This window comes from Notolepis coatsorum (assembly GCF_963971535.1).
Source record: "Notolepis coatsorum genome assembly, chromosome: 12".
NCBI classification, from domain to species: Eukaryota; Metazoa; Chordata; class Actinopteri; order Aulopiformes; family Paralepididae; genus Notolepis; species Notolepis coatsorum.
The window spans coordinates 8,628,682-8,652,837 of record NC_140176.1 but is presented as its reverse complement, the minus strand read 5'-3'; the positions used below and the strand labels follow the sequence as shown (position 1 = coordinate 8,652,837).

General features: G+C 49.7%; 1 protein-coding gene across 1 annotated transcript in view; it reads right to left on the bottom strand.

The window, feature by feature from the left end:
- Window positions 1–24,156, bottom strand: part of LOC311237745 (uncharacterized protein) — a 256,687-nt gene that overhangs the window by 93,135 nt on the left and 139,396 nt on the right. Inside the window, exons 5-6 of the mRNA XM_084325722.1 lie at window positions 16,024–16,194; window positions 4,298–5,905 (exon numbers count right to left, since the gene is read on the bottom strand). Coding sequence (XP_084181848.1) covers window positions 4,298–5,905; window positions 16,024–16,194 — 1,779 coding nt within the window. The remainder of the gene's footprint in view (window positions 1–4,297; window positions 5,906–16,023; window positions 16,195–24,156) is intronic.

The following is a 24,156-nucleotide window of genomic DNA, read 5'->3' as shown; positions in this document are numbered from 1 at the left end:
AGGTACCGCTGACAGCTGGATTCGATCCCAGAGTCTCTGCGGTGGTAGGCGAGTGCTTAGTCCACTGCGCTACCCAGCCGCTCCCCAGGGCTTCACACGTTTGATGAGTGGGGTCTACTTGGGGAGCAGGAACAAAGAAAGGTGGTCAGGCTGTCCCAGGTGAGTGAGGGGAACGCCTTTGTCTGCACCAGCTACAGTATATTGGTGTAAACATGGTCTAATATCTGTCTCCTCTAGTGAGGCAAGTGACATGTTTAGCTAGACGAGGCAGCTACTGTAATGCTAAAATCGATTAGATTAAAATGTATTGTCATCATGCAGCACAAGTATAGTACAATAATGAAGTTTGGCATCCAACCAGTATAAAGTATAAATGTAACAGTAAAGTGCAATAGTATTATACAATGTACAGGTGATTAAACTGGGTATAAAATATATAAATGACTACTACTGAGTGTAGTGCTAATCAGATGTATGTACAGAGTTGTAATATTAATATTTACAGTGATACAGGTATAAAGACAGTATGGTAGTAGTCATACTGACCAGCAGCGTAACTAGTAAGAGTAGGTAAGGGATACAGGTTGTACAGATATAGATAAGATATAGTATCTAAAGATAATCAGACTGTAATGCTAGCTGTGTAGCACAATGAGCTCTGGAGATCTGAAACGGGACAAACTATCAGCTCTGATGTAGGAAACATGGCTTCTTCTGCCATGACGTGTCACCAATTGTGCCACATTCAGTCCCACCAAACCGCCAACAACAATTCCGATAGCACCGGCGGCTATCACGGCAACTAGATAAAATAAAACATGTACATCGAAAGTAAAAAAAAATTTAAGACAAGCCCGGCACCATTTAATCAAATAAACGGTAATGGGATCATCCTGGGAAGACGTGTTTGGGCCATTCCTTTTTGATCTGCCCTGTACTTTGAACTAGTTTTTGGGATCCCATCCATCCCATCCCATCACATCACATCACATTATTGTGTCTAAAAGTAGCACAAGAGGCATTGTTCCACACGGCTGTTCTCTCGGGGAAACGCATCCCATCGAAGAGAGGACTGGATGTCTCTGTGCTCTATCTGTTCTGGGAGAACGCAGCCTCGCCGGCCGCGGAGCCCAGCTACCCTGGCGTTCGTACAATGGCCCATTTCAGGGGCTCTTCAGCTCATTGTTAAACAGGGCTGACAGTATCAGGACAAGAAGAGTCTAGAAGAGGACAAGCTGTGCGTCGCAAGTGCACGAGCGAGGGGGGGAGAGAGGGGGGAGGAGAGAGGGGAGGAGGTGGGAGGGGGGAGGAGAGGGGAGTGAGGGGAGCGAGGGGAGGAGGAGGAAGAGGGGAAGAGGAGGAGAGAGGGGAGGAGGAGAGAGGGGATGAGGAGTGAGGGGAGCGAGGGGAGGAGGAGAGAGGGGAGGAGGTGGGAGGGGGGAGGAGAGGGGAGAGAGGGGAGGAGGGGCGAGGGGAGCGAGGGGAGGAGGAGAGAGGGGAGGAGGAGGAAGAGGGGAAGAGGAGGAGAGGGGAGGAGGAAGAAGAGGGGAAGAGGAGAGGGGAGGAGGAGGAACGAGGGGAGGAGGAGAGAGGGGAGGAGGAGCGAGGGGAGGAGGAGAGGGGAGGAGGAGAGGGGAGGAGGAGGAGAGAGGGTAGGAGGAGGAACGAGGGGAGGAGAGAGGAGAGGAGAGGGGAGGAGGAGAGAGGGGAGGAGAGGGGAGGAGGAGAGAGGGGAGGAGAGGGGAGGAGGAGAGAAGGGAGGAGAGAGGGGAGGAGAGGGGAGGAGGAGGAACGAGGGGAGGAGGAGGAACGAGAGGAGAAGAGAGGAGAGGAGGCACACAGGCTTCAGTGTACAGTACCGACGGGAGGAGGTGGCAGGAGAAAAGGGAGAAGATGGAAATACACGGACCTCTCCGTGAGCTCAGACGGACTCACTGGACTGATGACCTGACACGTCGTGTCACATGCTGTACCGTGTTTCTTTTTTCTGGGCTGATCTTGCTAAATGTAATTATCTTTGTGGTAAGAAGGGATATCAGCTTCTATTATCGTATCAAACCGCTTAGTTAAAAAAACGTCTCAAAATAATTGTATTTCCCCACAAGAGCACCTCCAGAAAACACGTCTGAATGAACGTGGTCCAGGGGGTCGGCGGTGATACGGAGCACATTTTGGAAACATGACGACACAATAACACGAGGAATATGACTCACCTGTTGGGAGGGACCGCGGCAAAGGTCAGGGGTCGTTCGACAGGACATGAGAGAGAGAGAGAGAGAGAGAGAGAGAGAGAAAGAGACAGAAACCGCCGTTAATATTTGACCTTTATATAAAAAAACGCCGGACACGCTCGGGGTGAGATTGTGTTCATCATGCATAGCGGCGGTGAGTTCTCATGACGCCACAACACTTTCATTATGTTTTACAGTTCTGCTCCAGAGAAGAGAGACGGTGAAGAGACGGGGAAAACAAGGTTAATTTCACATGGAAGAAAAAAACACGGGTGAGTGACACAGCAGCCCCTCGAAGACGGGAACAAAGAGTACGATACTGATTGTTGTTAATACATGAAGACAGTCGGGGGGTCATTTCAGTTCATTTCAATTCAATTAATTAATTATAAAAACATAAATAAGAATCACTGTAGATTTTTGCCAGTGATGAAAGTGTTCATTCCTGATTATAATTAGGTAGGATAGGATAGATTTTTAGACTAAAATCAACTTTGTGGATTGACATGAATGAAACTGAATGGACCCCACAATGCTGACGCACACAACACCCGGATGTGGCAGAAGAAGAAGAAAAGAGAGATTTGGTTTCTGTTGTTGGGTGAAAAAGACAGCTGTTGAGAAAGTGATTGGTGATACTAGACTAGGAAGAAGAAGACTTGGTTAAGTGTGACAACAAGTATTAGCAACAACAACCTTCAACCGAAACACGTAGTGTTAATCATAACAACATCCCAGCATTGCACAAAACAGAGCAGTGCATTGTGGGTAAGAAAGACACCCCCCAGACGGAAGCCAAGCCAATCCAACGCCCCGCATTTGTTTGAGGCTTTTCATTGAGCCCGCGCGTTGTTAGTCAGTCGCTACTGGTCTGCGTTGAACAAGCAGCGCCAGTCAAGTCTCTAGAGACACATGTCCATGCAAGGTTAGGATCCGCTATCCAGCCCCTAGTGGACACAACGCCTCACTGCAACCAGTCCCAGGGCGATACAATATCATTTGAAAACAGTTTCCGATAGTTAAAACTACATGAGGAACGCCTGAATACTTTCCACAACAAAGTCGTGTTTCCGCGTCTCTGATTGGACAGGTCATGTGACATGTACGCCCAATCGTGGGACCGCACGTTTTTGGATGGTTAAGCTTAGGCGACTCTTTCGCAGTTGGTTAAGGTTAGAGTTTTGTCTTAGAGCAGGGCGATAGAACGCCTGCCCCGATTCCAAACTCTAACCTTAACCAACTGCGAAAGAGTCGCCTATAAGCTTAACCAGTAATAAACTAGGCGTTAGGTAGTTTGCAGGCTGTTCGACCCGGAAATAGGCGCAGAACTTGCCGTCCCACGATTGGCGCACATGTCACATGACCTGGCCAATCAGAGCGCAAAACTTGAACGCGGAAACACAAATTTGTTGTGGAAAGTATAGACTTGATTTAGCAAACAATTATCAAAGAATCACCCCCTAATAAGGTATTAAGCTTTGTGTACGAATCAACCATTAATATGCTGATAGTGAGTAGCCATTAACAAATGGTATGGCTGCCCGTTTAATAGTGATTCATAACCGCACAATGAGTTCAGCTCTATGGCCTCCTTGGTGGTACACACATACCCCCATTATCTCACAGTGCTAAAGGTGAGGATAATAAATCTTGAGGAAATTATGTCATACCCTTCACACAGTGAGTGGAATGTCATTTTGATTGTAATTCCACCTTCGTACTGTGAAATAATAATGTCTATGGTTTATCACAAGGAGGTGTGGCCTAAGGCTGAACTCACTAGTTTGGATCTGAAACATCGTCGAACAGGCGACCGTTCTCTCTGCGGAACTGAAGCGGGTCGAGTGAGTCAGCGACGTGGAAATGATTGATTTGCGGCGACCATTTTTTTACGTGGGGTGATAATTTGAGTGAGACTTGAACAGCTTCTAAAAGTGGAAAACAATCAGTTTGAAAAATAAGGTGAAAAACCAAAACGTTCCCCATGTTATTATCGTTTAAATTATTTGAAACGTGTTTTCAAATCCTACTGTATTATGCCCCCCGGGGGTCCGACTGCAACCAACCTTCCGGGGTGACGGGAGCGACCAAAGGAGCCGCGGCGGGGTCGTCCAGGGAGTCGGAGAGGCTGGGGAAGAAGGGCTTGGCCGTGGGGTTCAGGCCGAAGTTTGGAGACGGAGGAGGGGAGGGGCTGAGAGGGGGAGACCGCGTAGCTCCTGGGGAGGTGGGGGGGCTGAGAGGGGGAGACCGCGTAGCTCCTGGGGAGGTGGGGGGGCTCTTAACGCCGGAGGAGGAGGCACGAGACTTTCTGCTCTGCTGCTGCTTCTGGGCAGATTTGGCGTCGTTCTTGTGTTCCTTGGGTTGGGGGTGGAACTCCTGGGCTGTGGTTTTGGGGGAGCGGAGGGGCGCGGGGCTCGGGGTGTCGAAGGCCAGGCCCAACCCCGGGGTGCCGATGTCACTGAAGTCGAACATCTCGCTGTTGCCGCCAAGGTGGGAGTCGTTGAGCAGGTGGGAGTCGTTGAGGAGGTGGGAGTCGTTGAGGAGGTGGGAGTCGTTGAGGAGGTGGGAGTCGTTCAGCCAAGACGCCTGCGAGGGCGAGAGAGGCGGGGCCGAGGCCACGACCTCGCCGGGTATCTCCATCGGGGATTGGCCGGCACTGGGCTGGGAGGCGGAGCTGAACGCGGAGGTGTCTCCCGTGGGACTACGCTGCAGGAAGGACTCGGTGAGGGAACTGTTCTGGTCGAACATCCCGCTGTCGACCAGGTCGGCGCTCCGCGTCTCGTTGTACGGAGAGAAGGAGGGAGAGAAGGCCTCGCTCATGTTCCCCAGGCTGGCCTTCTCGCTGTCCAGGAGGAAGTCCTCCATGTTGGCGGAGGCGAAGGGGTCGCCGCCGAGGGGGCGGGTCGCCATGGGGGTGGAACCCAGCAGGGCGGCGCCCGGCATGGAGAAGGGAGCTGCGGTCGCTTTGAGCTCACTGTTCAGGGCCAGCGGGCTGACGACGCCCGTGAGGGAGAGCAGATCCTGGGTGAGGGAGGCGGGGATGCGGCCGTCGTCTGAAAATAGACCCTGGCCCGCGGGGCTCAAGCCGCGGCCCGCGTCAGGGAGGAAGGGCGCCCCCGGGGGTGTCGGGGACAGAGCCCCGAGGTCCATCGCCACCTCCTCGGGGATGTGAGAAGGCACGGCGGGGACAAACGGTTCCGCCGTCACCCCCCACTCTTCCGGAAGCTTCTTCCTGCTCTTCCCTCGCTTCCCCCGCCCTCCGCTCTTCCCCAGCTGTTCCTCCCAGCCGCCGTCTCCTCCCCCTCCTCGCTCCCTGCGCGGGGAGCCCCTGCGGTGTTGTTGCCCGTCCGAGGGGGGCGTGTTCTCTCCCTGCACCTGGGCCTCCAGATGCCCCCTGCTCTCCGGGTGGTCAAAGCCTTCATCTTTTTGCCTCCTCTTCTTCTTCTTCTTCTGTTTGCGGTCCGATCCCTCGCCCTCCTTCTCGTCCCCCCCGGCGTACACGGGGCTCTCTCGTTGGGACCAGCCAGCGGGGGAGGAGTCCGGGAGGTCGTCCGGGCCGGTCGCCAGGTGGCCGCCGGCGTGGCGACTGATCACCGTGGAAACGCTGGGGGTGAAGGGGAGGTCGGTGGGCAGGCAACCGGCTCCGTCTCGCCAGATACCGCCGCCCAGGGCACCTTGTTGTGAATGAGTGGAGAGGGGAGACAGTTTAAATGGGGGGTTCAGGCCCTGTGCTCAGGCGCGCGCACACACTCTCCCTCTCTTTTTCTCGCTTTCGCTCTCTCTGTATGTCTCTCTCTCTCTCTCTCTCTCTCTCTCTCTCTCTCTCTCTCTCTCTCTCTCACACATAAACACACGTATGCATACACAGTCCCCCCCAACCCCACCCCACCTACCGAATCTCCTCCAATGTACAGTTTCTACGTCAAATGTATATACTCTCTTTTCTGGACTCTTTTCGTATCACAAACAGTACTGTATTTGCAAATCTGGTATGTCATAAATGTATAGATGTAGCAGTACTGTCTATCTGTATGTCATGTATGTCATATGATGAATTGAAAATGGGGGACCCTGATGTAAACAAGACGAAAGTCTTTCTCTGGTCTGCATCCCCTTAACAATTGTATGTTTTGAGCTGTACTGTACTAGTCTGTACCCATTCTGCAATCTGTTAATAAAGTTTTCAATCAATCAATCAATCAATCTCTCTCCCGATCTGAAACATGATAAAACATTGTTATTTTGCTGATGAAATATGTAAAACATTCAGAGTGGCCGTCAACAGAGGCATTGCAGGAAATGTTTAGAATGCCCATAATGTCCTCCATGTTGGAAGAAACCACAGTTGCTATGTGTTGATGATATATGAGAAATACATCAACAAAAATGTCATAATAATATGGTGTCATGATATTACTGATATTACCGTTCTACTGTGCCTCGTTTACAAGATCCAGTAATATCATGCTTTTCCAACGTTGAAGCTACTCCACCACAGCACAGGAATTAGGCATTTTCTTTAAAAAGAAAAAGTTACCGCTTTATAATGTATTGTATATGTATGTACATGTATTTTATGTCCGGATGGTGTATCTATGGAACGGTCACTGTCTCTATCACACTCACATGTGCGCAGGTATAGCCGCATACAAGTATCTAGGATACACATATTCATATGTGTACATAATAGGTTTACACACACTCATATACACAAGGATAAGTTATACACGTCAGGGGCACACATACATGCACATACTCATTTATAGGAAATAGGCATACACACACCTACATATACACATAGTTGAAGTATAGGCTTTCACTGACACATAAGGGGGATACACAAGTATATAGGAGACACACACATACGTAGCTGAGACGCACATATATATACACGTCTGAGATATACACTCACATAGGGGGCAGAGGCACACATGGATACGAGACACACACAAGAGATAGGAGTACAGTCACATACCAGGAAGATGCACACACACACATATGAGGCATGTACACATGCTTACGTGATACACGTACCCACATACATGTGTTGGAGACATGCGTGCATGCATGTTATCATGCACAACTGCATGTGTCTGGGGCGCTTTCTCTCACATGCAATATGGAGAAGGGTGGCATCCCGATAGAGGATGCAGCACATACCTGCTCGAAGGTAGTTCGGTCTACATGCAAAGTATATATATCAGGGATGTATACGCATAATGTATAGTATAGTATGTTTCTTTTTTCGTAAGCCTTTTTTTATTTTCCATGTCAGTTGTTAATGTATTTGTATGAGTCCTTTACATGTTTTGTATGTTCTTACAAAAAAGAAAAAGGCAAATCCTGGAAATTGCATATGATGATGTGGAAAGAGATGTTTTGAATATTGGAGAGATTTGTGCAAAAAATATCAAAAAAAAAAAAAAAAAAAAAAGAAGTTACCAATGGTACTTACAGGCAACCATGTTGGAAGAAATAGAAACTACACAGATATTCCACGCGAGGTCTCTCTATTATATCTAAACTAGTCATTCAGAGCTGTGGTCCATTATGTGACAACCCCATCCCTCTCCTTCAGGTTGACTAAGGCAGTGTTTCTCAACTGGTGGGTCGCGACCCAAAAGTGGGTCGCGGGGCCATTTTGAGTGGGTCGCGGATGTGTGTGTAAAAACCTATCTTTGTGAAATTGGCTTCTCAGCTCTGGTCCAGCTGAAGACAAAGCAGAGGAACAGATTGGACATTGAGCATGACCTCAGAGTTGCTTTGTCTACCATCACCCCAGACTTTGAGACTCTTGTCAGGAGCAAACAACATCCCCAGTTATCCCATTAGTTCCCTGGGATGTTAAGCTAAGAAGTCTGCTAAGAAGGATATATTATTTATTATTATTATTTTATTTCATTGTGTTTTTATCCCTAGTTGCACTTTTGTTGCAACCCCAGTTATCCCATTCGTTCCCCCAAACTTACTGTAGGTCTGTTATGTTAAGCTAAGAAGTCTGCTAAGAAGCATAATTATTTACAGAAACATCGGAGAAAACGTCGTTTGAAACTGTTTGGAATACAGGGCCGGCACTAAAGAAACCATGCAGCGCTGCTGGAGAAAGAAACCATGTAGGACGTCGCTGGTTTGGTTTCCCTGAACTGAATAATTGGATGTGTGTGTTTTGTTGTCGTGGTCCAACTACTTGAGGACTGAGCCAGAGATACTGTCCCTCATGCATGAAAAATGCTTTAATTCTTTCTGCCTCAATGAAATGTGAACACAAAGAATAAGTGACAAACACACACACAGACACACACAGACACACACACACACACACTCTCTCACTCTTTCCCAGACAGACAGACAGACAGACAAACGGACAGACAGAGAGACAGACAGACACACAGACACACAGACACACACACACACAGACCCACACACTCGCTCACTCTTTCCCAGACAGACAGACAGACAGAGACACAGACAGACAGACAGACAGACAGACAGACAGACAGACAGACAGACAGACAGACAGACAGACAGACAGACAGACAGACAGACAGACACACGCACAGGGAGAAGGACTAGCTGTGCAGGACAACAGTGTGTGTTACTGTGTGTTACTGTGGGTTAGTGTGTGGTACTGTGTGTTACTGTGGGTTAGTGTGTGGCACTGTGTGTTACTGTGGGTTAGTGTGTGATACTGTGGGTTAGTGTGTGTTACTGTGGGTTAGTGTGTGGCACTGTGTGTTACTGTGGGTTAGTGTGTGATACTGTGGGTTAGTGTGTGTTACTGTGGGTTAGTGTGTGGCACTGTGTGTTACACTCAATGTGACTGTACCGGGGAAGAATAGATATACATCTGTGTATTAAATTATATACACAATAGAGGGAGAGACAGAGTGAGAGAGTGAGAGAGGGGGTAGAGTATGAAGACCATGCACAATCATACAAAGAAAGAAAGAAAGGAAGAAAGAAAGAAAGAAAGAAAGAAAGAAAGAAAGAAAGAAAGAAAGAAAGAAAGAAAGAAAGAAAGAAAGAAAGAAAGAAAGAAAGAAAGAAAGAAAGAAAATCTGTGATGTTGTTGACGTCATTAAAGGTCATGGTTGAGTTGAAACGGACTATTTAAAATAATGAGGCTCAACGCAGGATGCGTCTGAGGCTCAGGGAGGGAAGCACCAAGACTGATACTGGCATCAGATACCAGGCCGATACTGGCATCAGATACCAGGCCGATACTGGCATCAGATACCAGGCCGATACTGGCATCAGATACCAGGCCGATACTGGCATCAGATACCAGGCCCATACTGGCATCAGATACCAGGCCGATACTGGCATCAGATACCAGGCCGATACTGGCATCAGATACCAGGCCGATACTGGCATTACAGTAGATACCAGGCCCATATCATTCCTAAGAAAAACGATCAGGATTGGGATTAAGGAATACTTCAATACTATGTGAAGTCAAAACAAACTAAATAACTAGATGTTCTGCCTTCTCCACACACAGGAGGATGCTAGCTGTATCTAGTGGAGCGTCACGATGGCGCGGTGGTTGGCATAGTAACAAGGACCTGAGTGAGTGGGTTCGAACACGACCGGGGGGGTTGGTTCTGTGTGGAGTTAGCATGTTTTCCCCGTGTCCTCTGGGTACTCAGGTGTCCTGCCACACGCTAGATACATACGGGGGGGTTGGTTCTGTGTGGAGTTAGCATGTTTTCCCCGTGTGCTCTGGGTACTCAGGTGTCCTGCCACACGCTAGATACATACAGGGGGGTTGGTTCTGTGTGGAGTTAGCATGTTTTCCCTGTGTCCTCTGGGTACTGAGAGCCATCACTGAACAATCACCCCCCCCCCCCCCCCCCCTATTGCCACCACATCTACATCTACCTCACTATAATATATACTTGTATGTGCAATATGACAGATGTTGGGATGAGTGCAATAATGGCATTGTCTAAGGTGCAATATTTTCCGCCGATGTGCAATATTTGTTTTCTACTGTGATGCAATGCTTTTAAATTATTTACTATTTTTTAATGTTCTTGTGAATAATGGCACGTGTGGCAGAGCGGGTATGTGTGGGTACATGGATGTGTGGTGTGTGTGTGTAGGTATCGTTCTTTTAGGTGCTGCACACAAACTAATGTCATTGTACTGTATTGTGCAATGACAATAAAGCTACACGCTAGATACATACAGGGGGGGTTGGTTCTGTGTGGAGTTAGCATGTTTTCCCCGTGTGTCCTCTGGGTACTTCCTACCACCCGCTATAGATACGTACAGACTCCTGCTGTCGCCCCCCTGGCCAAGGTACTGGCATCAGAACCTGATCTGGTCTCCTGCTGGACTTCAGAACTCTCAAGTCTCAAATTACACATGAATTCCAGGTATTATGCAAAAACATGTAACTGGCAAATACAGATATTCTCAAATAAAGTATTATATCTCCAGCACTTTGATGGTGATCCTACATATAGTCAGGATCAGGGTGCTGTGTTGTATCAGCATATCCTTTAGGTTTATGAATCAGGTAAAGTCAGGGATGGATCAGGCTCCTGGATCCTTTCGCTGTATCGGTAGTCGTGGTGACGAGGTGGTATGGGAGCATGGAAGCGAGGGAAGGAGAGAGGAGGAAAAGAAATGAGAGAGAAGGCAGGAAGCGGAGGAGTGGATGGAGAGAGGAGTGATTACCCACTAAGAGCAAGGCTGACTTTGACCCAGTTTATCTCTGTGTGTACACACACACACACACACACACACACACACACACACACACACACACACACACACACACACACACACACTATACGATGGCCTAAGTGGAACATCTGTCAGGGTGTGTAGAGAACAGGAGTTCTCGGGAGGGTTATGCTACATATTAATAAACCGATGACAGAATGGTCTCTCCCTCTCTGAAGTAACTGGGAGAGAAACACAAAGGAGATCACCAGCAGTAGGCCGTCATGGAGCCTCCTGGTACCCGCATGGCACCATATGGCGGCCATCTTAAGAAGATCAGATCTTTTAACCTCATGGCGTTGTTCATTAATGGAGGCTACCGTGTGTCAAGAGTAAAACTAATGTGATTTGTTTTATTTTTAACCAAATATCGTTTATTTACATTTGAATTCTTATTAAAGAAGGGCTTATCCTTCTAATAAATTTCAAATTCAATCCACATTTCTTTTAGAACCATTTTTTTTATTATTATTTTATTAGTGCTGCAGAGTCTCTCTGAGCTCAATTGGGAAGATACCGCCCCCTATCGTCTCTCCCTGTGGTACTGCACCCCATTACTTTAGACTGCTGAAGGGGGGGAGGGGGGGCAGTTTCCTCATTTTACTTTTCCGTCAAGGCCAACTGAAGAATCCATTATGCTCGCCGGCCCGGAAAACGCATGGATTATGTATTTACAGTACCCAACACTGTAATCAATAAGCGTGATCGATATTTGGAATGGCGATCAGGAATTGGAATAATGTTTTTGGATAACATCTGATATAAGGTAAGAAATCTATTTTACCAGTCTTGGGATAATTGAAGTGGGTGCTGGCATTCAACCACGTTTTACCATGTTAATGGCCGGCAATCAAAGTGTTAAGGGGAAGGGATGATTAGGTGGCCTTGATGTCAGAGACCTGATTGGGAATTTGGCCAGGAACGTCGGGGAACCCCCTACTCTTTACGATAGGCGTCCTGGGTTCTTTAATATAAGAGGAGGCAGCATGAGTTGAGAGTATCTCTGGAATGCTCCAGAAGTAAAGTCTGTTCTCTGCAGGCGTCTCTGGCGCTGCGTCGGGAGTTGAGTGGTTAATAGTTGCAGTAGTTGATACTGATTAATCACATCTGAGCTGAGAGAAGCTTTCACTGCGGGAGGGGGGGGGGGGGGGGGGGTTGAGTCACCACCTGACACCTAGTTCACTGGTTGAACTAGAGCACGCACACACACACACAGAACACACACACACACACACACACACCACACAAATACAGCACATAGGGACACAAACACACACATCACACAAATACAGCACATAGGGACACAAACACACATATATCACACAAATACAGCACATAGGGACACAAACACACACATCACACAAATACAGCACATAGGGACACAAACACACATATATCACACAAATACAGCACATAGGGACACACACACACATACCCAGATCATACAAACACAGCACGTCACATAAATACAGCACATAGGGACACAAAAACACACACATCATAAATCACACATATAGAGCAGGGACACAAACACACACACACATATACAGCACACACACACACACACACACACACACACACACACACACACACACACACACACACACACACACACACACACACACACACACGCACACACACACACACACACACACACACACACACACACACACACACACACACACACACACACACAGTGGCAGCATGGTCTACTAGTTTCATGCCTTTTCATTCCTTGTTGAGAATTGATTTACTGATTTGTGAATGAATCACCTCCAGCTGTGCTGCAGAGAGCCGAGACGTGCAGTCAGCACAGTTAACCCTTCTGTGTGTGTGTGTGTGTGTGTGTGTGTGTGTGTGCGTGTGTGTGTGTGCGTGTGTGTGTGTGTGTGTGTGTGTGTGTGTGTGTGATATACACTAGCTGACACAAGCCACATAATGGTGTCATACTGGTAGCCTAAATCTTTGTACACACATTTAGATGTGCACTGAACTGGGTAGTATCACACACACAAGTGGCAGTGTCAGTGCCTTGCTCTACCCAGTGAGATACACAGGTAATGGAACCCCTAACCCTGGCAGTGTCAGTGCCTTGCTCTACCCAGTGAGATACACAAGGAATACAACCCCTAACCCTTGCAGCGTTAAGTGCCTTGCTCTACCCAGTGAGATACGGTGGAGTAGTGGTTAACACTGTCGCCTCACAGCTAGAAGGTCATGGGTTCAATTCCCGCTTGGGGACCAGGTCGCCGTGTTGCCAGTTACCCAGGTGGGGTATCTCCCGGGCCTTTCTGTGTGGAGTTTGCATGTTCTCCCCCCCCGTGCTCGCAAGGGGTTCCCCCCCCCGATAAGATAAACCCAATGGAAAAACATGCACAACAACAGATCGCTAATGCTGTTGCGTCCCTGACGAAGACGGACAGGAGCACTTGGATTGGTCCCCGGGCGCGCCGTTCACCGCCGCCCTTGTCTGCTCCCGGCTGCCCTTGGGGGGGGAGGGAGGACGACGGGATGGGAAGTGGAGAGAACATTTAGTCAGCGACTCAGTGCATGTGTGTGTGTGTGTTCCTGTGGGTCGCCCATCGCATGTGTGTGTGTGTGTTAATCTGATGACAAATAAAGGCTTATACTTATACACACAGAATAGAACCCCTAACCCTTGCAGCGTTAAGTGCCTTGCTCCACCCAGTGAGATACACAGAGCATCAGATCAGCACTGCACTGGCTTAGATGAAAGAATCCTACTACAGTCAACAGTGGGGTTTGGGGTGGGTAGGGTTGAGTCAGGAGGCAACAGTGGAGAGCGCCCCCCTGTGGTATAGAGAAGTCACTGCAGCAAAGTGATTTGTTTTTTTTGATGATTGATTCTACAATCATACTGAGACATTGAAACAGTGACCTCAAACTATAAAGTATGATTGCACTGGTCCTACAATATAGCTGTTGTTTTTATTTTGTTCGTCTTTTCAGGTGTATTACCCAGATAGCAAACGGACATAGAAACAACACTGGCTCAATGTTGAAGCATCGATGTAAACGATATTGAATCAATGTTGACATTTAGCTGCAATCTAGTTGTCACCATTGAGCCAATGTCGATTCAATGTTGTTTTTCCAACATAGAAAAAGGTTAAATCGGTTATCAACATTAATTCAACGTTGATTCAATTTCAACCAAAACGATGACACTGATGTAATTCCAACATTGAATCGATGTCACTCTGCTATCTGGGTCATCTCTCACGTCCCAGACCTGTCTGCACCCTATGTTTAACACTGTACCACAAGAACGGGCTGGCGGGGAGGCTTTAGCGTTCAGGACTAGAGAAGATAGAGGGTTTGCACACAATTGCTCACAACCACAGACTCGTCGTGGGGCAGGAGTCAGTGGCGTAAAACAGTGCGGAGGGAGAAGATACATCGTGTGACAGAGTCGGCTAACGTCAGACACTTGTGAGTCCGATTATGGCTGGAATGACTCTTGTAGTGAATAAATAGACATACATGGGAGCTGTAAACATAAACTATAATAAGCAAAGGATAAATGATATTTCTGTCTGAATCAAAGAGATGAATTCTGGAGCAATTGTAGACATGATTGTATTGGTGCGAACAGACTAACGTTTCAACAAAGAGAGCCTCTCCTTCAGACCCTTCTTCTGTGTCCACATGTTAGTGAATGTAATGGATGCTAGTACGGACCACCAGCCCAGCTGTTGGCCTAAAAAACACTTCTCCTGGAGCTTTAAGCTAGGCTAGTGGTCCGTATCCACTTCCATTCATTTTTTTTGATCCACTTTTTCTCCCATTTTTCTATATTTTCTCCCATCCCAATTTCGTATCATCCAATTCAACCCTCCCCTGTCACGGACGCTGTTTCTTGCCTCCCACAAGCCGGCTGCAATGTGGACTAAGTCATACATAGCACAAGTCCCCTCCGGTACTTGAGGTAACAGCAGTCGCATCTTTTCACCTGCGCAGCTCGATCTCTCAGTGGCGAGGAGTAACGCGTGGGAGGCTCACGCTGCCCCCGACACTTCCTGATTCTACTGTGCAGGCGCACCAACCGACCTGTAGGAGTCGCTGTCCACAACGCCCGATCCCCACCCATCAGTTTCCCACCCCCTAATACGGCCAATGTGTATTAGTATGAACGACCAGCTAAACTGAAAGCAAATGTCTCCAGCATTTCGTGGCAAGCGCCTTGCCCACTATGCCACGTAGCCGCCCTATCCACTTCCATTCATTTGTGCTAAGCTAGGCTAGCTCGCAGCAGGATATCTTTCTACAGAACGCACAGAGAGGAAATTGGTATATCCGTCTTCTTGTCTCGACTCTGGAGAAGGGCGTTTCTCATAATGTCCGTGTGTTCCTTTGAATTGACCGCGTGCTCCAGAATTAATTTCCTGACTCAGCTATCGCTCTGTTTTTGAGCGGCATCGTTCGCTCTCAGCTGACGCGCGGATGTTCCCTCTTTATCTCCGTCCGTCCCTCACAGCTTCCACGGCTACATCCGCCATTAACCCTTTCCCTACCACACTACAGAAGGTTAACCCTTTCACTACCACACTACAGACGGTTATCCGTCTGTAGTGTGGTAGTGAAAGGGTTAACCGTCTGCAGTGTGGTAGTGAAAGGGTTAACCGGCTGTAGTGTGGTTGTGAAAGGGTTAACCTTCTGTAGTGTGCTTGTGAAAGGGTTAACCATCTGCAGTGTGGTTGTGAAAGGGTTAACCTTCTGTAGTGTGGTTGTGAAAGGGTTAACACCCTGTCGTGTGGCAGTGAAAGGGTTAACCTGCTGTATCGTCGCCGTGAAGGGGTCAACCCTTTGATAGTGTGGTAGTGAAAGGGTCAACTCTTTGTCATGTGGCAGTGAAAGGGTTATTAACCTTCTGTATTGTCGCAGTGAATGGATGTGGTAGTGAAAGGGTTAACCTTCTGTATTGTCGCAGTGAATGGATGTGGTAGTGAAAGGGTTAACCTTCTGTATTGTCGTCGCAGTGAAAGGGTTAACCCGTTGGTAGTGTTGGCAGTGAAAGGGTTAACCTGTCTGGGCTCACCCGGGGTCAGGTCCAGCGGGCTGCGGGGGGGCTGGGGCTCAGGCAGCATGGGGCCGTGTGGAGTGGAGGCGTGCTGGGGCTCGGCCACGCTGGGGGGCCTGTCTGCAGACAGGGGGGCCACTCCCAGCTCCATCATGGCCCCTAGCCCTCCAAGGGCAGGCTGGGAAAAACCTGGGGAGGGGGGGACAAAGAACGATACAGCCAAGTCAGTTTGGTGTCACTTAGTGATGCACGATATATCGGCCGCCGATATAATATATAACACATCGGTATCGGTCCGATATCAAGATAGGGCAGATACATTTTTTTTTTTTTTAAATTAAAAAATTAAATCTTTTTACATGTTTTGGCCTTAAATAGTTTCAAAATATCAGTCATTCTGAAAATAAGTTTAAACAAAAATATCATTATCATAAAAAGTGTTTTCTATACAGAGATATCGACATCGGTAAATAATATCGGTATCGGCCAGAACAGCAATATTAATATCGGTTATCGGTATCGGCCACAATTTTCACATCGGTGCATCACTAGTGTTGTGAAGGGCCAGATTAAACCGAATATATATATTTATTTATATATATATATTTAATTGTATTTGTATATTCTCTAATATTCCCTGATATCCCTTGTATATTCCTTGTACAATATGCATTGAATATCCATTCTAGCCTACTGAACATCCCATAATAGTCTCCATTCTACTATTGGTCGAGACCTTGGTGCCAGGCTGCCATACCCCTCAGACCCAGTTCAAACGTACCGCTCGACATGTACGAACAAGTCCTAGTTCCGCGTAGGAATTTGGCTACCGCACCACTAATGGGACTATTTGTTCATAGTGCGTATATATACTGCGCTACTAAAGTAGGACTTTCTTTTCAGTCCAGTTTCTTACCCTCCAATAGAGTCACAGACGTAAAGCCTCCCCGCGATGCCACGTGTGGGAGTAAGGCCAAGTTCGGCCTACCATCGGTATTGAGACATCGTGTATATTAATATTTGAATAGTCATATTTGGCACTATATCGTCGAGTTAGACGTAGTCTATTAAGCTAATAATAGTCTGTTAATATATAGTGCTTCGTGCGGTGAGAATACTACCGTAGTCAGTACCCCATCGTTGCAGGCAGAGAACTGGCTGCTTACCCAGGGTGGTTGACCCTATGTGAAGCTGCACCCGAGGAGCCCCAGAGCCGACGAGCGAGTGGACCTGTATACCGGATTATTCTACCGACGACAGCCCGCCTTCCCAGGCACGGATTATGCTTTGGATACTTTGATTATTCTATGGATAAAGACCCCCGACACTACCGTGTGTTGGAACCCCCCCCCCTGGAGAGGACGCAAGGTGAGGAGACGCTCTGCAAGACGAGGTCTCTCCACATCTCTCCCCCGTGGACCGGAGAGAGCCGGCCCACAAAGAGTCCACCTGCTTTCATCTGTGGTCCAAGGATCGCCGGCGCATTGAACGGCACTACAGTGGGTTCACCTGGGATACCCTTGGCCGGACGAGGCAGCTGGATTCTACCCCCCCCCCCCCTCCTACTCCTGTCGGCTTACAAGCGACCGGATTAACCCCCTCTAGTGTATCCAGCCTATAATCATTAAAGTATCATTGCTGTTATTCCTTAACTATTCCAGGTCGTATATTTACCACCTGCGCCTTCAGAGATTGGACATTATCTATTGATATACCGACGAATACTCCTTGCCATAAAAGTGCATACTATTTCAATTCATAAATGTAATTAAGTGATTAAGTGCTTATTCTACACACCATCGCTGTGTAGGAAATAAAGACCTGTTTCTAATTCGTACATTTGTGTTGGATCCGTTTCATCTACGTGAGAGTGTTCATGATAATATATTTATGCCGTGTACTGGGTGGCCGAATATTAAGTACAAAGGTAGTGGTAGTAAGTATCATATCTAGTAATACAGTCAGGGAATTGTACCCCTCAGTTACAATTGGTCCTTCGAGCCGGAGGGTAATCAGTGTAATATTAATATAGTGTTATTAATATTGAAATGGCCTATGATGAACACTCCACGAAACGATCCTCCTAACCAACGCCCGCAGCGCGAACGACGGCTCCCTCAGTACTTAGAGGCTTACGCTGTCAGTCAACAACCTAGTCTTCTACTAACAGTAAACGCGGTAAAACTAGAAAGTAAAAGTATGTCTAACCCCAACGCCCAGACTACCCCGACCATAGAGGCCCCTACGGGCTCTAATGTAACTGACCAAGTTCACGGTGGGGACCAGTGGGAACCAGACATGACTTCACACCCCGCCAGTACTGAAGAAGTAGTCCCCGATGAGTCCCGGGAGGAATACAACGCTACCGAGAGAGAACTCGGCACGGAAGAAGACGGGGAGAGCACCGTGGAGATAGAGCTCCAAGGCTCCGCAAGGAGTACCCCGAGGGAAGGCTCCCCTATACAACCGCCTTCTCCCAGCGAGGCAGAGAGGACCCTACAGCAGGCATTCCTCGTCAGCCTGAAAGCCTCTACTGAACGCGATAGACTCCAGGGTGAACGCGATCGATTGCAGCTACAGCAACGGAGCGAAGAAGAGCACATACGCCTGGAAATAAGACGCATTCAGATGGAAGAGAATGTGGCCCGAGACCGAGCAGACAGCCAGCGAGCAGCTGCTGGTGCTCTACGGGACGCAGAGCGCGACAGACAGCAAGCGCAACTAATAGAACAGCTGATCAGACGGACAACACCCTCTCCCTCCGCCAGAGGCTCCAGGAACTCGTCTAGACACACCTCCAGGGCGGCATCCCCTAGCCGAGTAAACAACCCTGAACTTGACCAACAGACGAGGTCTATACCCCCCACAGACCACCTCCCCCCACCGGTCCAAGCGAGACCTAGCAACCGGGAAGGAGCAGCATATCCTGTGGAGAGGCTAAACCAGAGACGACAAGCACTGGATGACCTAACTGAAGACGAAGAGGAAGAGGAGGAGAACCGCGCCCGAAGACAGCACAGTACTCTACCGGACCAGGAGGTCCGGTACAGCCCAGGCTATACTCCCGCGGAGCTGCGCTACAGACCCCCGACTCTATACACGGGTGAGCACGACGCACGACCCGCACCGAGGAACAGCACCTGGACAAGCGGGCCATGGTACACTGCCGGTACCAGCCCATACCAAGGAGCGGGAGGAGACTCGCCTAGGAGGCCTCTCCCCCAACGCTCGCCGATGTATCCACAGTCAGCGTCATACATTGGCACGCCTATGGTACCCGACTTCACCCAAGAGAACCGGGCCCAGTATACAGAACTCCGCATGTGTCTGGAGACCATGTTGGTGGATGTATTGGATGAACGCCACAAATACGCCATCCTACTGCAGCACTTAAAGGTGCCCCGCGCACATAATATAGCGCTCGCCTACGCGACTTCCACCACCCCATACACAGCAGCGCTGGTAGCATTGGACCAGAGGTATGGGCGCATATGGGATTACGTGATCCAGGAGATCCGACACATCGACCGCTTACCCCCAGCAATAGACAATCGAGCACTGGACGACCTGTCCATCAGAGTGCAGTCCCTGGTAGGGATGTTGGGAGCGCAAAGAGAGAAGGGGAAGTATGAACTTTACGCCAACTCAAATGTGGAAAGGATCCTGGAGAAGCTGCCGCCCGCTCGGCAGGAGCGCTTTAGGCGGCAGAGGGACCACAGAGACCCGAATGGCCCCGAACCGAACCTCCTCGATCTAGCAGACTTCCTGGCGAGAGAAGTCAGCAGCCTACGGCTAGATACATTCGGACGGAGCACCCCTGGCTCCAGAGAAGGAACCAGACGACTAAATGATGGAAGAAGATCGGTGACTGTGATGCACCAATCGGAGTCAGTACCGAGCAGCAGGAGCCACAGTACCCCCTCCAGAACGGAGAAGTGGAAGATAGTGTGCCCCTACTGTGAGAAAGAACACTGGCTAGCGCAATGTGACTCCTTCCCCAAGCTGAACGCGGAGGAAGCAGGTCAATGGATAAAGTCCAACAAGCGCTGTTTTCGCTGTGCGCGCTCACACATGGCAGCCGAATGCCGCTTAAAGAAAAGGTGCACCAAGTGCGATGGAGCCCATCTGGACATACTTCACGACAGTAACAGACGGCGCCCTTCACCTGCACCATCCAGCCGCAAGGCGAGCGTCATGTACATCGATCCCGCCAGCAGCAGTGGAGCCCGAGTACTCCTAAAAGTAGTGCGTGTGACACTAGGCTACCAGAATAAAGTCCTGGACACTTACGCCGTCCTCGATGACGGGTCAGAGAAGACCCTGCTGCTCGCCTCCGCTGCGGCCCAGCTAGGGCTGCGGGGAAGCGAAACCCAAATGACAATTCGGACAATAAGACGAGATTTGAAGACGATAAAGGGCGAGAATGTCTCATTCTCTATCGCAGCAAGCGGCCAGCCTGAGCGACGGTACCAGATTGCAGACGCTTTCACCAGCCAAGAAATAGGACTGTCGCGGTACACATACCCCGTCGCCAAGCTGATGGAGAAATATGCACATCTGCGCAAGTTACCGATCCCGCTCATAGACAATGCTATGCCGACCCTGTTGATAGGCTCCGACCATGCAGACCTCATTGTCCCGATAGACCGGGTTCATACCGGACCCCGAGGCTGCCCTGCAGCAGTCGAGACCCGTTTGGGATGGACTCTCCAAGGCCCGCTCGCCAAATCTCTCAACCGAAGTACAGCCACTAGATGTCTCCACTCCCGAGTCACAGAGGGAGAAACCGCACTCCTGCAACACGTAGAGCGGCTATGGACCCTAGAACAAATGCCCTTTAAGAACGGAAAGAAAGACATTCGCTCTAAAGATGACATTTACGCAATTCACCTCCTCGAGACAGGGACCAAGAGAGTCCCGGTCAACGGCGTGTTGAGATACGCCACGCCACTCCTGCGGCGAGAAGGAATGCCTACTTTCCACGCCAAGACAGACGCCACAGAACGGTACCTGCTGAACACGGAGCGGCGCTTAGCCAAGAACCCCGCCCAAGAGAGTGTATACCGCGCTGAGATTGAGAAGCTCATCACAGCGGGACACGTCACAAAGATGGACATTAAAGAGGCTGACCAGACCACTGAATCGTGGTACGTGCCCCACCACAAGGTCCATCACAACGGTAAAGACCGCATAGTATTTAACTGCAGCTACCAGATCGGATCCCAAAATCTGAATAAAGAGTTACTGCCCGGTCCCACACTCGGCCCCTCCCTACTCGGCGTTCTACTCCGCTTCCGCCAGGAAAAGGTGGCCATCAGCGGGGACATTAAAGGAATGTTCCTGCAGGTGAGACTAGTAGAGGCGGACAAGCCCCTGTTACGGTTCCTATGGAGAGAGAAGCCAGGAGATGAGCACCCAGCCATCTACCAATGGGAAGTCCTCCCCTTCGGAACGACGTGCAGCCCCTGCTGTGCGACATTTGCACTACAGAAACATGTAGCAGAGGACCCAGCAGCGGACGAAGAGGTCCGACACAGCGTAAAGAACAGCTTCTACGTAGACAACTGTCTACAAAGCCTTTCAACCCAGGAAGAAGCCGAGGCTCTCCTGATTAAACTCCGCGCCTCATTGATCAAAGGCGGCTTTGATCTCAGGCAGTGGGCCAGCAGCGATCCGCAAGTACTGCGCAGCCTCTCCTCCGAGGACAAGGCAGCCAGCAGCGAGACCTGGATGGCTACAATCCCGGGAGAAGCCCAGGAGATGACCCTGGGATTGGTGTGGCGATTCAAAACAGATTCGCTTCACTACAGACACAAGCCCCTGACTACGGAGCAGGGAAGGCCGGCGGCGGCGCCGACCACCAGACGGAGTGTGTACACAACACTCGCCCGACAATATGACCCGCTAGGATGTATTCTACCGTACACCACCAGGGCAAAAATGATTGTACGAGCATTGTGGGACAAGGACCAGGGCTGGGACGACCCCATTCCCGCACACCTTGAATCCACCTGGAGAGAGTGGGAGATGGAGCTCCACTCACTCCCAGGCGTTAATATGCGCCGAAGCTACTTCCCACCCACGGTGAGGCCAGAGACATGTAAAATGGACTTACACGTCTTCAGTGACGCCTCAGAGGTCGCATACGGATCAGTAGCCTACTTGCGGGCCCAAGACCAAGGGGGAGAGATCTACACAGCATTTGTTTCTCGCCCGCTCGAGAATAGCCCCATGCAAGCAACAATCTATCCCACGTCTAGAGCTCTGCGCAGCCCTAGCCGGAGCGCACCTAGCCACGCTCATCCAACGTGAGCTCACCATACCGGTGTCTAGAACAATCCTGTGGTCAGATTCCACGACGGTACTCGCCTGGATCAAATCGGACTCATGCAAGTACAAAGTCTTCGTGGGAGTCAGAGTCACCGAGATTCAAGACTTAACCGAAGAGTTAACCGGAGAAACAGAGTGGCGCTACGTTGATACAAAACAGAACCCAGCTGACGTCATTACCCGGGGGATGCCCCTGGATGACCTCACCCGTCGCAATGTCTACAGTGACGGCCCCGCATTCCTAAGACTCCCGGAAGGACAGTGGCCCATGCCTATCCTGAGGGAAGCAAGTCCAGAGGAGGTGGAAATTAAGAAGTCTGTGTTCTGTGGATTGAGCACCGTAGCCTCCACCGACCCTAACATAAACGATTGCACGTCCATAGAGAGTGCACAACAAAGAACATTCCTGCGGTACCACCCGGAGTGCAAGTCCCCCGCTGATATGTCAGCGGCTAACTACGAGGAAGCAGAATTGCTTCTACTGCAGCGAGCCCAGAGAGACTCGTTCCCAGATGAATTGGCCTGTCTACAGGGAGGAAAGCCCGTCCCATCCGACAGCAGATTAATTCATCTGGCCCCCGAGAGCGACGCTCACACCCTCATCAGAGTGGGTGGTCGCCTACGCAGAGCCCCCAATCTACCGGATGACATTAAATACCCGATCGTATTGAACAGCCGACACAAGGTCACAGAGCTGATTATAAAGAAATACGATGAGGATGTACATCACGCAGGAGCAGAAAGAGTCTTCGCGGAAATCAGACGTCGTTACTGGATCCTACAAGGAAGAGAGGCGGTACGACGCTTCCAACGAACATGTCTAGACTGCCGCAAGTGGCGTGCGCAGCCCAGCATACCAAGGATGGCTGACCTTCCTCCATGTCGCCTCCGAATCGGTGACAAGCCATTCCACTCAACGGGTATGGACTGCTTTGGCCCGCTGCACATAAAGAAAGGAAGAGGAACCGAGAAGCGGTGGGGTATTGTATTCAAATGCATGACCACCAGAGCGATACACATCGAGCTTCTCCCGACCATGAGCACAGACTCATTCCTTATGGCCTTCCGTAGATTCATATCACGGAAAGGAAGACCGTCTACCCTATTGTCCGATCATGGGACAAACTTTAAAGGCGGCGAAAGAGAGCTGAGAGAGAGCTTCCAAGCTATGGGCCCAGAACTTAAGACCCACCTCGCTCCAGCACAGGTTGATTTCCAATTCAACCCCCCAAACGCACCCCACTTCGGTGGCACTTGGGAACGAGAAGTGCGCTCCATAAAGACAGCCCTGTACGCAGTACTTGGGGCCCAGACTGTGGCGGAAGAAGTCCTAATGACAGTCCTCACGGAGATTGAGGGAGTACTTAACTCGAAGCCCCTCGGATATGTCTCCAGTGATGTGGCGGATATCGACCCAGTTACCCCCAACACACTCCTGATGGGGCGGCTAGATCCCACATTACCCCAGACAATGTACCGGCCTGAAGAAGCGAACGGCCGACGAATGTGGAGGTACAGCCAAGTATTAGCCGACAAGTTTTGGAACAGTTTCCTACTGCACTACCTACCGTCTCTACAGACCCGCCAGAAGTGGGTAAAGGAGAGAGACAATTTGACAGAAGGAACAGTCGTCATGATTATTGATCAATCACTGCCCAGAGCTATGTGGCCGGCCGGCCGCGTAAGTAAAGTGATCACCGGTGCCGACGGCAAGGTCCGAGCAGCTGAAGTGCTCGTCCAGGGTCGCACTTACACCCGTCCCGTGGCAAGGCTCATAGAACTGCCTCGACTCCCAGACACAATCGATGATGACCATGACCC